General features: G+C 39.3%; 1 protein-coding gene across 10 annotated transcripts in view; it reads right to left on the bottom strand.

The window, feature by feature from the left end:
• Window positions 1–12,325, bottom strand: part of tfb1m (transcription factor B1, mitochondrial) — a 76,115-nt gene extending 63,790 nt beyond the window's left edge. For 5 of the 10 annotated variants that reach the window (XM_073051129.1, XM_073051130.1, XM_073051131.1 and 2 more), the window contains exons 1-4: window positions 12,241–12,298; window positions 4,327–4,477; window positions 969–1,120; window positions 310–418 (exon numbers count right to left, since the gene is read on the bottom strand). In XM_073051129.1, coding sequence (XP_072907230.1) covers window positions 310–418; window positions 969–1,120; window positions 4,327–4,459 — 394 coding nt within the window. In that variant the 5' untranslated portion in view covers window positions 4,460–4,477; window positions 12,241–12,298. Of the gene's footprint in view, window positions 1–309; window positions 419–968; window positions 1,121–4,326; window positions 4,478–10,987; window positions 11,047–11,251; window positions 11,273–12,154; window positions 12,174–12,235 lie in introns of those variants that run through there. The other 5 variants (XM_073051124.1, XM_073051125.1, XM_073051127.1 and 2 more) reach the window with 5 other exon arrangements.
• Between the last annotated feature and the right edge of the window lie 334 nt (window positions 12,326–12,659).

Consider the following 12,659-nt stretch of genomic DNA (forward strand, 5'->3'; position numbering starts at 1 on the left):
TTCTGAAATCATTACTGTATTTGAAAAAATAAAAATTATACTAAAAGCATAATTAAAAATTTGAGAATGAAACTGAATACGAAAAGGAAGTTACTCAACCTGCAAGTCAATAACCAGTCTCAGAAAAAATTGAGTATCTCAATTGCTGAGAATCAGCAAGGCATCCATTGAGCCAATGATACCAGTTAGCATTCAGAATTCATTTTCGATATTCTTTCATCATGCAGAATATTTAAAGTACAAATCTCAAGACTGATAACATAATTGTCAAGTTAACAATATAACATCATATTACCAGAAAGAGCTTACCATTTTCCCATTCATTTTGTAATTCTTTTGGAAAAGCCCTTTCCATTTTATAGGTCAGAATGTCTCCATGCACAATGCGCATTTTCCCAGGTGCTGCTTCAGCCAGCAACTATATAAACAAAATGGTCCTTTATCAATATATTCCAAAATAACTTACATTGCAAAACCTGAAGCAAGCATTACAACCTCAATATAACTTGACACTAACAGGAAAAAAAGGAAGTCCGTCTAAAGTACTGCATATCTGAACACAATTTAACATTCACGTTGTTTTCCCTAGTTGTTAGCTATAGAATTTTGTGTAAATAGACTGAAAGAATCAGAATATTGCCCATATATTTAATGGTTGGATCAGTTTGGTCAGAAGACTTAATATTTATCCAAAGTTTGTAATGCTTTATCAAATACTCATCTTTCTGGTGGACACCATTAAGTATCTTATTTATTCCATCTGTTTCTAGAGTTCAGGCAACACCTCCCAGTTTGGATTTCCATTATCATTTAAACTGCATATCACTGAGTTAACTACACAATCTTAGAAGGGATTTGTGCTGATAGTTTTATCAGGTTTCATTTGAAAGTTTCTATATCATGGACACAGCATTGCTTCCTTTATATTAATTCATTGTATTACAAGTCATTTAAAAATTGCATGTTACCTCTAAGCCAGGAAGAAATCTGGTATCTTTCTCCACCACAAGCAGCTCTGCAACACCAGAATTGAGAATTGATCGAGTGATGCCTCCTGGTCCTGGGCCCACTTCACAGACGTACGAGTTCCTTAAATTGCCAGCTTGCCGAACTATCTTATCTGAAAGGGACATTTTGGTGCTGATCAAAATAATATTCATATTTAATCCCAATGTTATAATATGAATATTATTAAACAACCAATTAAATAAAAGTTGTATGGATGTAACTTTCACATTGTCACTCAGTCCAATCTTTTATCATCTTTTATAGCTGGGGTCTGACCAGGGTCCTATATAGCTGTAACATTACCTCTCGGCTCTTAAACTCAATCCCACGGTTGGTGAAGGCCAATACACCGTACGCCTTCTTAACCACTGAGTCAACCTGCGCAGCTGCTTTGAGTGTCCTATGAACTTGGACCCCAAGATCCCTCTGATCCTCCACACTGCCAAGAGTCTTACCATTAATACTATATTCTGCTATCATATTTGACCTACCAAAATGAACCACCTCACACTTATTTGGGTTGAACTCCATCTGCCACTTCTCAGCCCAGTTTTGCACCCTATCAATGTCCCGCTGTAACCTCTGACAGCCCTCCACACTATCCACAACACCACCAACTCTTATACCATTAGCAAATTTACTAACCCATCTCTGCACTTCCTCATCCAGGTCATTGATAAAAATTACGAACAAATCCCTGAGATGCACCATTAGTCACCGACCTCTAAGCAGAGTATGACCCATCTATAATCACTCTTTGCCTTCTGTGAGCAAGTCAATTCTGATCCACAAAGCAAGGGCCCCTTGGATCCCATGCCTCCTTACTTTTTTCAATAAGCCTTGCTGAAATCCATATACACTACATCTACTGCTCTACCTTCATCAATGTGTTGAGTCACATTCTCAAAAAATTCAATCAGGCTCATAAGGCATGACTTGCCTTTGACAAAGCCATGCTGACTATTCCTAATCATATTATGCCTCTCCAAATGTTCATAAATCCTGCCTCTCAGGATCTTCTCCATCAATTTACCAACCACTGAAATGGCATTTTAAAATTTCCAATATTAGTAGCTTTAGGCAGTAATCCGGTACCTCACATAAATATCTCTGGCCAGTGTCCTGCAATTTCATACCCAGCTTCCCACAATGTCTTAGGATACATCTGACCAGGCCCAGGATTTGTCTGTGTAATAATGCTTTAGGACCAGCAACACATCCTCCTCTATAATGTGAATATGTTCCAAGGCATCAATATTCATATCACTTAATTCCTGATCTCCACTGTAAAATGTGACCAGCAGTACATTTTTAACTTCCATGTAGTAATGCACATTAATTGAAGTGAGAATGATGTTGAATATCAAAAGGACAGGGCAGAAGAGAGATTTGAATGGATTATCCCACTGTCTGCACTTAAACTCCATGTGCTCCTGACAGAGAGACTCAAGCAGTGTTCAAATACTTCTCTGTCCATCTCAGCAGAATCAGGTCAAGGATTCCATTTTTCATATTTTTTAAAAATATTTTTTCAAGACATCTATGAGAAGATTATTAAAACAGTTTCTCAGTCTTCTTTAGAATGCTTGCCACATTAGAGCTAACAGTTTTGGGAGACAGGTATCAGACGTATGGACAGAGTGGGCCACCTATTGAAGCTGACAGAGCTTCTGCTCATAGCTTCAAATCTGAGGACAATGACATGGGAAAGAGCACCAATGCCAATTCACCTAATCCACTGGTGGATTTGAAGGATTTTGTGAAATCACTGAGGCTGCTTCTCCAAGGCACTTCTATAAGAGATCCTTGACCCTGAAACATGCAGAAAGGTGGAAGATCACTGCACTTCAGAAAGTTATATGGTAGGGATGGCATTCAATCTGAATCTTCAAATATTCTTTTCCGCAGGCAACCAAAGTTTGCATGATATCTTAGCACTCCATAGCACAATGTTCAGAAATTCATGGCCATAAATAGCTTCCAGGTGAAGCTGGAATATGCAGCAGAAATAATGAACTACAATCTGCAGAAATAATTCTATCTCTGTTGTAAAGACAGGAGTTGTGCCTTTAAATTCATAAGTAGCACCGTGGTCTGCTTTATACTCAAATTACATTTGAGAATCTGAAGTTAATTAGTGGAAACAAATCTGACACAGCATGTACCTGGACTGATGGGAGGAATTACTATACAAAACATTTCTCTACTGCTTACATTGTAAAACTGAACACAGAGATTTGTAACAGAAAAAAAGACAATAGCAGAACAAAGTAGACAAGTGAAATCTGAGGAGAACCAATAAACTACTCTTAATATGCACATTTATCACTTGTGTTTTGACTCAGACATTCAAATTTAAAATAGAGCAAAATAAATCATTCAATTATCCTACATCATTATTACCACTTAGTATATCTTCAAATTTTACAGTTATAAAAATGTGTTCTGAATCAATAAAACTTTTTACATTCGGACATAGAATATAATTTGAGGAAAACAATTCATTTCTCTTTTTTTTTAAAATCCTAATAAATGAAAATACTGAAATTTTAAGATATTTTCCCAATTCAGTTAAACACTTGCTGATATAAACTTTTACCATGCTTGTCTGATTTCACGATGGATAATACCTGACAAAACAGAAAGTAATGAAGCCTTTGTTCTAAAACAGAAAATGATAAATCACATCTAAAGAAATACTTTTGACATGAAACTGATATGAAGTTTTAAATAATTTAGATTCAGCTGACATTATTCAAAGAGAACTTATATATATCAGTGTTATGCCAGTAAACAATTCTAGCAGTGACCAATCATACGCAGCACTCAAATTCAATGACTTATTCATTCCATTAATGAGAAAAATTAAATTCATGGAAAAATAAGCATGAATTTTATTCAGGACAGAAACTTTGCAAGATATCTCCTACAGGTGGTTTCCTCAAAGAACTAATTTGTTATTTGTGTCAGACAATTAACGAAAGTTGCAAAAACTCGGTAAAATTCCACTCAAGCCATTTGAATTGCTTATCAACAGATTGGTTTAAGATACAGTGCCACTGACATTTAAGGAGAATCGTAAAACCAATCAAGTTGATATAAATCAGTGCATATTAAGTCCTTTTGCAATTTCACTTTTGAATGTTTACACACATATTCATTAACTCCACAAATTACCTGAGGTGCAATATCACTGAACAAATTAATTTATCAAAATACTGTACAATGTCTCCATTCTAGACATAAAAGCAGGAAGATGCACATCCCTGGGCTGTTAAGAGAGATAACTTAAAACTAAAATTTAAAATCCATGCTTACCTGTCAATCTTAAATCCAACAGGAAATTCTGAGAAAGCTGCTTTTCTGCTCTCAAATTATACAATTTGATAATTTCTCCAATAGTTGGAAGAGGAGGCAAACGGAAAGAAAGGATTTTTCCTCTTGCAGCCATGGTCCAATATCCTTACTCCTAGATTAATGAAAAACACAAGGAAATCTTACTAAATTCAAAATTTCCACTAGAATGCTTTCAGTTACAGTCTCTAAAGCAATGTTTAGCATCTAAGTTTGGGCCAAAATCACAGTCCCTTAGATTATATAATTAAAAACCAGGTACTGCTGAGGTAAAAGATCAGCCACAATCTAATTGACCAGCAGGTTAGGTAGAAGGGACCTACTCCTTCCCAGTTCTAAAACTACTTCCAACCTTGGATATTAGCAGTTTTTCTCTTTCAACAGATGCTGCTTAACATACTTAAAATAACATAACATTTTCATTCTTTTCCATACCATAAGTCACATTTCCTTGGAAATGGACCTGTACACTAGTGCTCATTTTGTGATACTTAATTGAGCAGTAACAAACCACAGCTTTTTCCAGTAAATTATCCTGGTACCAATATTCCACGAGATGTGCTCATTACAGTTGTTGCTTTAAAGGTTCATGAGAAGGATCCCAGAAATGACAGACTTCAGATATGAGCAGTATTTGATGGTTCTGGGCCTGCCCTGGGAGTTCAGAGGATGGTTGGGGTGGAAGCAGGGATGACTTCATATTTAACCCTACCAAATACTGAAAATCCTAGACAGAGTGGACATGGAGTGGATGCTTCCATTAGCTAGAGAGTCTGGGATCAGAGGAATCTCAGAATAAAGACACTTCCCTTTAAAACTGAGATGAGACTATCTTCAGCCAATGGTTGGTTGATATGTGGAATTTGTTGCTAGAGGGTGTTGTATGCTGTCATTTGGTTTATTAGTGATAGAGTTTGATATATTCTTAATTGCTAAGTTGCTTCAGGGTTATCGGAGGAAGACAGGAGTATGGGGTTGGGAAATAAAATCAGTCATGATTCGATGGTGAAGAGGACTCAATGGGCCAAATGGCCTAATTCTGCTCCTGTATCTTATGGTTTTACATTCAGAGCTATTGAAATTTCACAAATGATAACAGTTCCTCGCAACAGAAAGGAATCATCTGGGAAAAGAACAAAGTGCGTTCAAAAGAATTCGACTACTTAATGTGCACACATCCCAAATAACTGAACTAAATAGACAGTAAAAATGTATGCTAGAAAATTAAGGAAATAAACTTTGTTGGAAGTGACATCACTATTTTTTTAAATTTACGCAAATCGAATTTTATTGTCATGTACAAAAAAACGTGCACAGGTGCAATGAAAAATCTACCTGCAGCAACTTCAGTCACAGAACATCATAAGCAGCATTCATAAGAAAAACAAATTAAACATAAATCATAAACTTTGTTAATAAGAACAAAAATTCCATTTTAGTGCAAAATAATTGAAGTGTTTAGAGTTTTACAGGTTGGCTCAATAACTGAATGGCTGAAGGAAAGTAGCTGATCTTGATCCTGGTGGTGTGGGACTTCAGGTTTCTGTACACCCTCCCCAAAGGCAGCTATGAAAAGACTGCGTGGGTCAGATGTTGGGAATCTTTGCTGATTGTTGTAACCTTCTTGAGGCAGCACCTCCTGTAGATACTACCAGTGGTCGGGAGGGAAGAGCCCTTGACGTACTGGGCAGACTCTAGTACTCTCTGCAGACCACAGACCAACCCAGTCAGGATACATTCAACAGTACATATGTAAACATTTGTTAAAGAGTGTCTGATGATAACCTGAACTTCCATAACCTCCCAAGAAATAAAACACACCAATATGCTTTCCTTCTGATTGCATCTATGTGCTGGGCCCATGACATCAGTTAACAGCCAGGAACTTAAAGCTGCCGACTCTCTCCACCACCAACTGCAACCCCCCCCCCCCCCTCCAATTTTCTATATCAAATTGTTCCTTGAAGGGTATTCATATTCAAGTAACACAATGCCACATACAAGCTATCTTTGTCTTGAGCTACAAGAAAAAAATATTTGGAAATTAATGAATCAAGAACAGCTAAGTTTAGTTTTCAAGAGATATTGAGGCCCCAGTTAATAAAAAAGAAACACATAGCAGGTAGGAACAAATGAGGTGCTTAAGGAGCACTTAAGAAGTAAATCAGGAGGGCTAAAAGAAAGCATTAAGTTGCTCTCGTAGAGGTGAAAAGAATCCTCAGGGATTCTACTGGTATGTCACGACCAAAAGGATTGCAAAGGACAAAAATGATCCTCTGGAAGATCAGAATGGTAATCCATGCATGGAGCCAAAAGAGATGTGGGAGATCTTAAATGAATTTTTTGCATGGACATGTTTGGCAAATGAACAGAGTCTATAGAAGTGAGGCAAACTAGCAGCGAGGTCATGGATCCTATACAGATATCAGAGGAGGAAGTGCTTGCCATCTCGAGGCAAACTAAGGTGGATAAATCCCCAGGGCCTGACAAGATGTTCTCTCATACCCTATGGAAGGTAAGTGCAGAAATTGCAGGGGCCCTGGCAGATATATTGAAATCATCGGTAGAGACAGGGAGGTACCAGAGGATTGGATGTTGAAATGCAATATTGTTCCACTATTTAAAAAAGGCTCGAAACAAAAGCCAGGAAATTATAGGCCAGTGAGTCTGACATCAGTTGTGGGAAAGTAGATGTTCCAGGAGACTTGATATACAAATGTTTGGATAGATATGAAGCAATTAAGGATAGTTAGCATAGCTTCATGCGTGGTAGGTCATGTCTAACCAATCATATAGGAAGTTACCAGGAAAGCTGATGAAGGCAAGGCAGTGGATGTGGTCTACATGGACTTAAGCAAGGCACTTGACAAGGTCAAACCTGGGAGCATAGTCAATTAGGTTCAGTTGCTCGGCATTCAAGATGAGGTTGGAAGATTGAATGAGACATTGGCTTTGTGGGAGAAGCCAGAGTGATAGTAAATAGTTCCCTCTCTGACTGGAGGCCTGGGACTAGTGGAGTGCCACAGGGATGGGTGCTGGGTCCATTGTTGTTTGCTGTCTATATCAATGATCTGGATATTAATGTGGTAAACTGGATCAGCACCTCCACAGGTGACACTAAGGAAGACCATCAGAACTTGCAACAGGATTTGGACCAACTGGAAAAATGGCAGGTGGAATTAAATGCAGTCAAGTGAGCGGTGTTTCACTTTGGTAGTATCAAGAAGGTAGGTCTTACACAGTGAACGGTAGGGCACCGGGGATTGTGGTAGAACAAAGGGATCTGGGAATACAGGTCCATAATTCATTAAAAGTGGCAATACAGGTAAATACAGTTATAAAGATAGCTTATGACAAACTGGGCTTTATAAATCCAAGTATTTGAATACAGGATATGGGACATAATGCTGAAGTGGTACAAGATGTTAGTGAGGCCAAATTTGGGGTATCATGTGCAGTTGTGGTCACCTACTGACAGGAAAAATGTAAACAAAGTTGAGCGAGTACAGAGAAAATTTACAAGGATAGTGCTGAGACTGGAGGACCAGAGTTATAAGGAAAGATTGAAAACATGATGACTTATTCATTAGAACATAAAAGATTGAGGGGAGGTTTGACCAAGGTATACAAAGTCATGAGGGGTATAGAGTATAGAACAAGCAGGCTTTTTCCACTGAGGTTGGGTGGGATTACAACTAGAGGTCATGGGTTAAGGGTGAAAGGTGAGAAGTTTAAGGGGAACATGAGGGAAAACTTCCTCACTCAGAGGGTCGTCAGAGTGTGGAACGAACTGCCACTGCAAGTGGTGCATGTGAATTCAATTTCAAAGCTTAAGAGAAGTTTGGATAGGTACATGGATGGCTATGGTCCCGGTGCAGGTCGAAGGGAGTAGACAGTTTAAATGGTTCGATAAGGACAACATGAGCAGAAGGACCTGTTTCTGTGTTGTAATTATATATAACTCTATAAAAAAGGTAGAAAGGAGTTAACTTCTTTACTAAAACATTCCTTATGAACCACAGTTAAATAGATTTTATACTGGAGAAGGTAATTTGCAGTTACAGAAATGCTGCTTGACAGATTATTCCCATTAAGGAATGGATAGATCCTGAATTTTCAGTGCACACCTGCAATGGAATGTGCTGTTATTCTCATTATTTTCACAACAAATGCAGCCCATCATTTCTGGATTAGGGTTGTGATTAGGTTGTGCAGAAAGTACTTCATTGAACACTGCCAGGAAGATTGGTGTCACTTGAGTCCTTTCATCATCAGGTTGATGATTGAGACACAGACTGGGGAGTAATTCAATAGCTGGATTTGAACCATTTTGTGTCTCAACACACCTGAAAATCTACATTATTGGATAAATTCCAGTATCAGAGCCTGTTAGGCTCTACTGTATTCTATTTATACTGTTTCCCAAAGACACAGGAGTAGAGTTAGGCCATTGGGATTATTGAGTCTGTTCCACCATTCCATCGTGACTGATTTATTATCCCTTAACCCCATTCTCCTGTTTCTGAACATCAAGTGGGGTGAAAATATTTGCTGAAAACTGTAAGATTGTGACCTTGCCACTTTGGACTGAAACTCCATATTCACACAATGAACTCTAAAAGATTGGAGGCTCTATAATATAACAAACTCATCTTCGGATTAGTTCAAAGAACACTATAAAGCACAGTCCACCTCATCCATGCCTACCATGATGCCGAGCAATATTAATCCCATGTGCCAGTTTTACACCCATGTCTCTTACATTGTTTCTCCCCAAGCACCTGTCCAAATGTTTTTCTGAGTTATAATTATGTCTGCTTCTACCAACTATGGCAGTTCATTTCAGACCACCTTCACCTTCTGTGAAAAATTTCTCTCTCAGATTCCCTCTTATTCTTTGCCCTCTCACCTTAAAACCTATGCCCTCTAGATCTAGACTCCCTGCCCTGAGGAAGACTATCTATCCCTTTCATGTTAGAAGATTATCCCTCAGAATTCTATACTCCAGTGAGAATAAATCTAATCTATTCAACCTCTACTGATAACTATATTCGTCCATTCCCAGCAACATCCCGATGAATTGCTTCTGCACTCTCTATTGCAACCATGTCTTTTAATCTGGTGACCAGAACTTTACAAAATATTCTGTGCTCTAACAAAAGTTTTGTACAGTTGTAAAATGTCCCAAACGACGGAGTGACTCGACCTGTCTCGGAGTGATTCTCTGATCCACCTGCATCAAATTCCAAGAGCTATGAACTTACTCTGCAACTTCACTGCCATTTACTCTACAATAACCTACCATAATTTGTCTTCCAAAGAGCATCATCTCACACTTGTCAGGATTAAATTCCATCTGCCACCAGCTGCCCAACCTTCCAGCTAATCTAATGTCCAGCTGTATCCCTCAACAACCTTCTTCACTATAAACAACTCCACTAAGTTTCACGTATTCTGCAAATTTACAAATCAGAGCAATTAGGTTCATACCCAAGGCAAATGGAATGTTGGCCTTCATTGCTGGAGGGATTGAATTTAAGAGCAGGGAGGTTTTGTTGCAAAGATACAGGGTACTGGTTGCGTCATACCTGGAGTTCTGGTCCCCTTACTTGAAGTTCTGGTCCCCTTACTTGAAGAATATAATGGCTTTGGAGACGGTGCAGAGGAAATTCACCAGGTTGATTCCAGAGACGAGGGGGTTAGCCTATGAGAAGAGATTGAATCGCCTGGGACTGCACTCACTAGAGTTCAGAAAAATGAGAGATCTTATAGAAACATATAAAATCATGAAAGGGATAGATAAGATAGAGGCAGGGAAGTTGTTTCCACTGGTAGGTGAGACTAGATCTAGGGAACATAGCCTCAAGATTCGGAGAGTAGATTTACAACGGAAATGAGGAAAAAATGCTTCTCCCAGAGAGTGGCGAGTCTGTGGAAATCTCTGTCCAATGAAGCAGTGGAAGCTACCTCAGTGAATATATTTAAGACAAGGTTGGATAGATTTTTGCATAGTTGGGGAATTAGGGGTTATGGGGAAAAGGCAAGTAGGTGGAGATGAGTCCACAGCCAGATCAGCTATTATCTTATTGAAAGGCGGAGCAGACTCGACAGGCCAGATGGCCTACTCTGCTCCCATTCCTTAAGTACTAGCCCTTGCTGATTTTAGATCTGTTATTCCTTCCACATCAACACCCAACACTGTAGATTACTTTTCCACTCAGGCTCGATGGGCCAGATGGCCTACTCCTGCTCCTGTTTCTTATATAAATTATTTATATCTGCTACAAATAGCACCAATCCTTGTGTGCTCTACTTTTTTTTCAGACTTCCAGACAGAGAAACAGTCATCCACCACAACACTATGCCTATCACAAAGACAATTTTGGATCCAGTTTGTAAACACACCCCAATCCCTTGTGTCTTAACTCTGCCTACTATGCAGAACTTTGTCAAAAGTGTTACTGTGGTCAATAATGCACCACCTTCATCAGTTTCCTCAAAAGATTTAATCAGATTTGAGAGACATGATCTTCCCTGAAGAATACCATGACTCTTCCTAATCAGTCCCCGCTTTTCCAAAGAACATAAATCCATCCCTCAGACTCTTCTCCAACAACTTCCTTACCATTAACGTACAGTTCACTGGGCTGTAGCTTCAAGGCTTTTCCCTGCTGTTTACCTTAGCTGTGACAAAACAAAAATGCAAACAACTCAGGCAGAACCCTAGCAATATCTTCCCTTAATACATATGGCTAGATCCCAGTAGAGCCCAGAAATTTATTTACTATAGCCACCAGATTCTGGAGCAAATGTGAAAATAGTGCAGAGCTTTACTATTTTTAATCAGTTGTGGAGAGCCCTAGCATTATTTTTTTTAATGAAATCATACTTTATCTTAGATATCTTCAACTCTCCACTTTAGTAAGTTTGACTTCATGACATGACTTCATTACTTCATCTCCCATAAGATGGAGAAATACTGCATATGTTGCTGATGTTCAGTTTTCAACAGCTTACTGATGCTCAATTTTGGGCTGGCAGCTTTGATTGCCTGTCCACTTCACACAAAGGTAATGCCTTACAACTCAGCAAGAAGATGTCAGAGATTAAGTCTGTATACAGCTTGATTGAAATCACGTGGAATGCAGGCAAGTGTCAAATTTAACTATGAGTGAAACCTCCTCAAAGCTTTGACATACTTCCTACAGAACCCTTCAGCCATGGTTTATCATGAACAGCTTCCCTTCCAAATTCCATGTCTCTTTAAAATGAAAGATTCTTAACTTTTGCTGCCTTGAAGATTCAAAATCTTTAATCAAAGGCCTTCAAAGCACTCAGTGCACTTCCTCTCCAATGCACTCAACCCATTTGCAATGCCTCAACTCCAGCCACCGTGTTCCTACCAGCACAGACTCCTCTAGCCCCTCTGGGGTCCATTCTTTCATACCTATTACCGTCATCATTTCCTCTCCTCGAGTGTCCTAATCTTCTGGATTTTCATCCCACATCCAGTATAATTGCTTCCACTCCCATGCTTTTCCACACTATGCATATTCCAACCACAATTATTTCCCCAACAACGCTCCTTATTCAATGCCCACACAATGCCCTCTTCCTCTCAATGTTCACAGTTGCAACCACTCAGTATCTACTCCCCATCATTCATGGTCTCCTCAATTGTTCTTTGCCCAAGAACCCTCACTTGGAACATTTTTGACAAAACCGAACTCCCCACCATGCTGCAGACGCTCCGCTCGCTGCCAAAGAGGGGATAACAGCACCACACTCTCACCGAGCAATACAACCCATCACGAAGGCCGAATGAATCGGGTTTTAACCGGCACTCAGCCCCAAACTAAAATTCACCACAAACCGTACACAAACTTCGATTGCAGAAGCGTGCAACAATTACCGATCAGCCATTTTATCCGCAGTTAGAACGCTACTGACTGTCAATATCGCTGGCCATTCAGATCAAAGGGCAATGACAACACTGTCCAATCACAGCCTTAGACTGCGTCGATGGGCGGGAGTACCAGGGCGCATGTGCAGTGGCGGGGGGCGGGTTTTGGTGATTTTGCACTTTCGCAATGGTTGGTGCGAAGTGCGTATGGCTTAGCGTTTTCCTTTTAACTGCTGATTATTTTTCCCTGGACAATTTGTAATTTTACAGTACTATAACTGTATGGCAGATCCCATGAGGAAAACTATAGAATCAGAAGCATACAGCGCAGAAACAGACACTTTGTCATGACCCACGTTGTCATGCCAACCATGATGCCCAGGTACACTAATCC

This window comes from Hemitrygon akajei, chromosome 7 (assembly GCF_048418815.1).
Source record: "Hemitrygon akajei chromosome 7, sHemAka1.3, whole genome shotgun sequence".
Lineage (NCBI taxonomy): Eukaryota > Metazoa > Chordata > Chondrichthyes > Myliobatiformes > Dasyatidae > Hemitrygon > Hemitrygon akajei.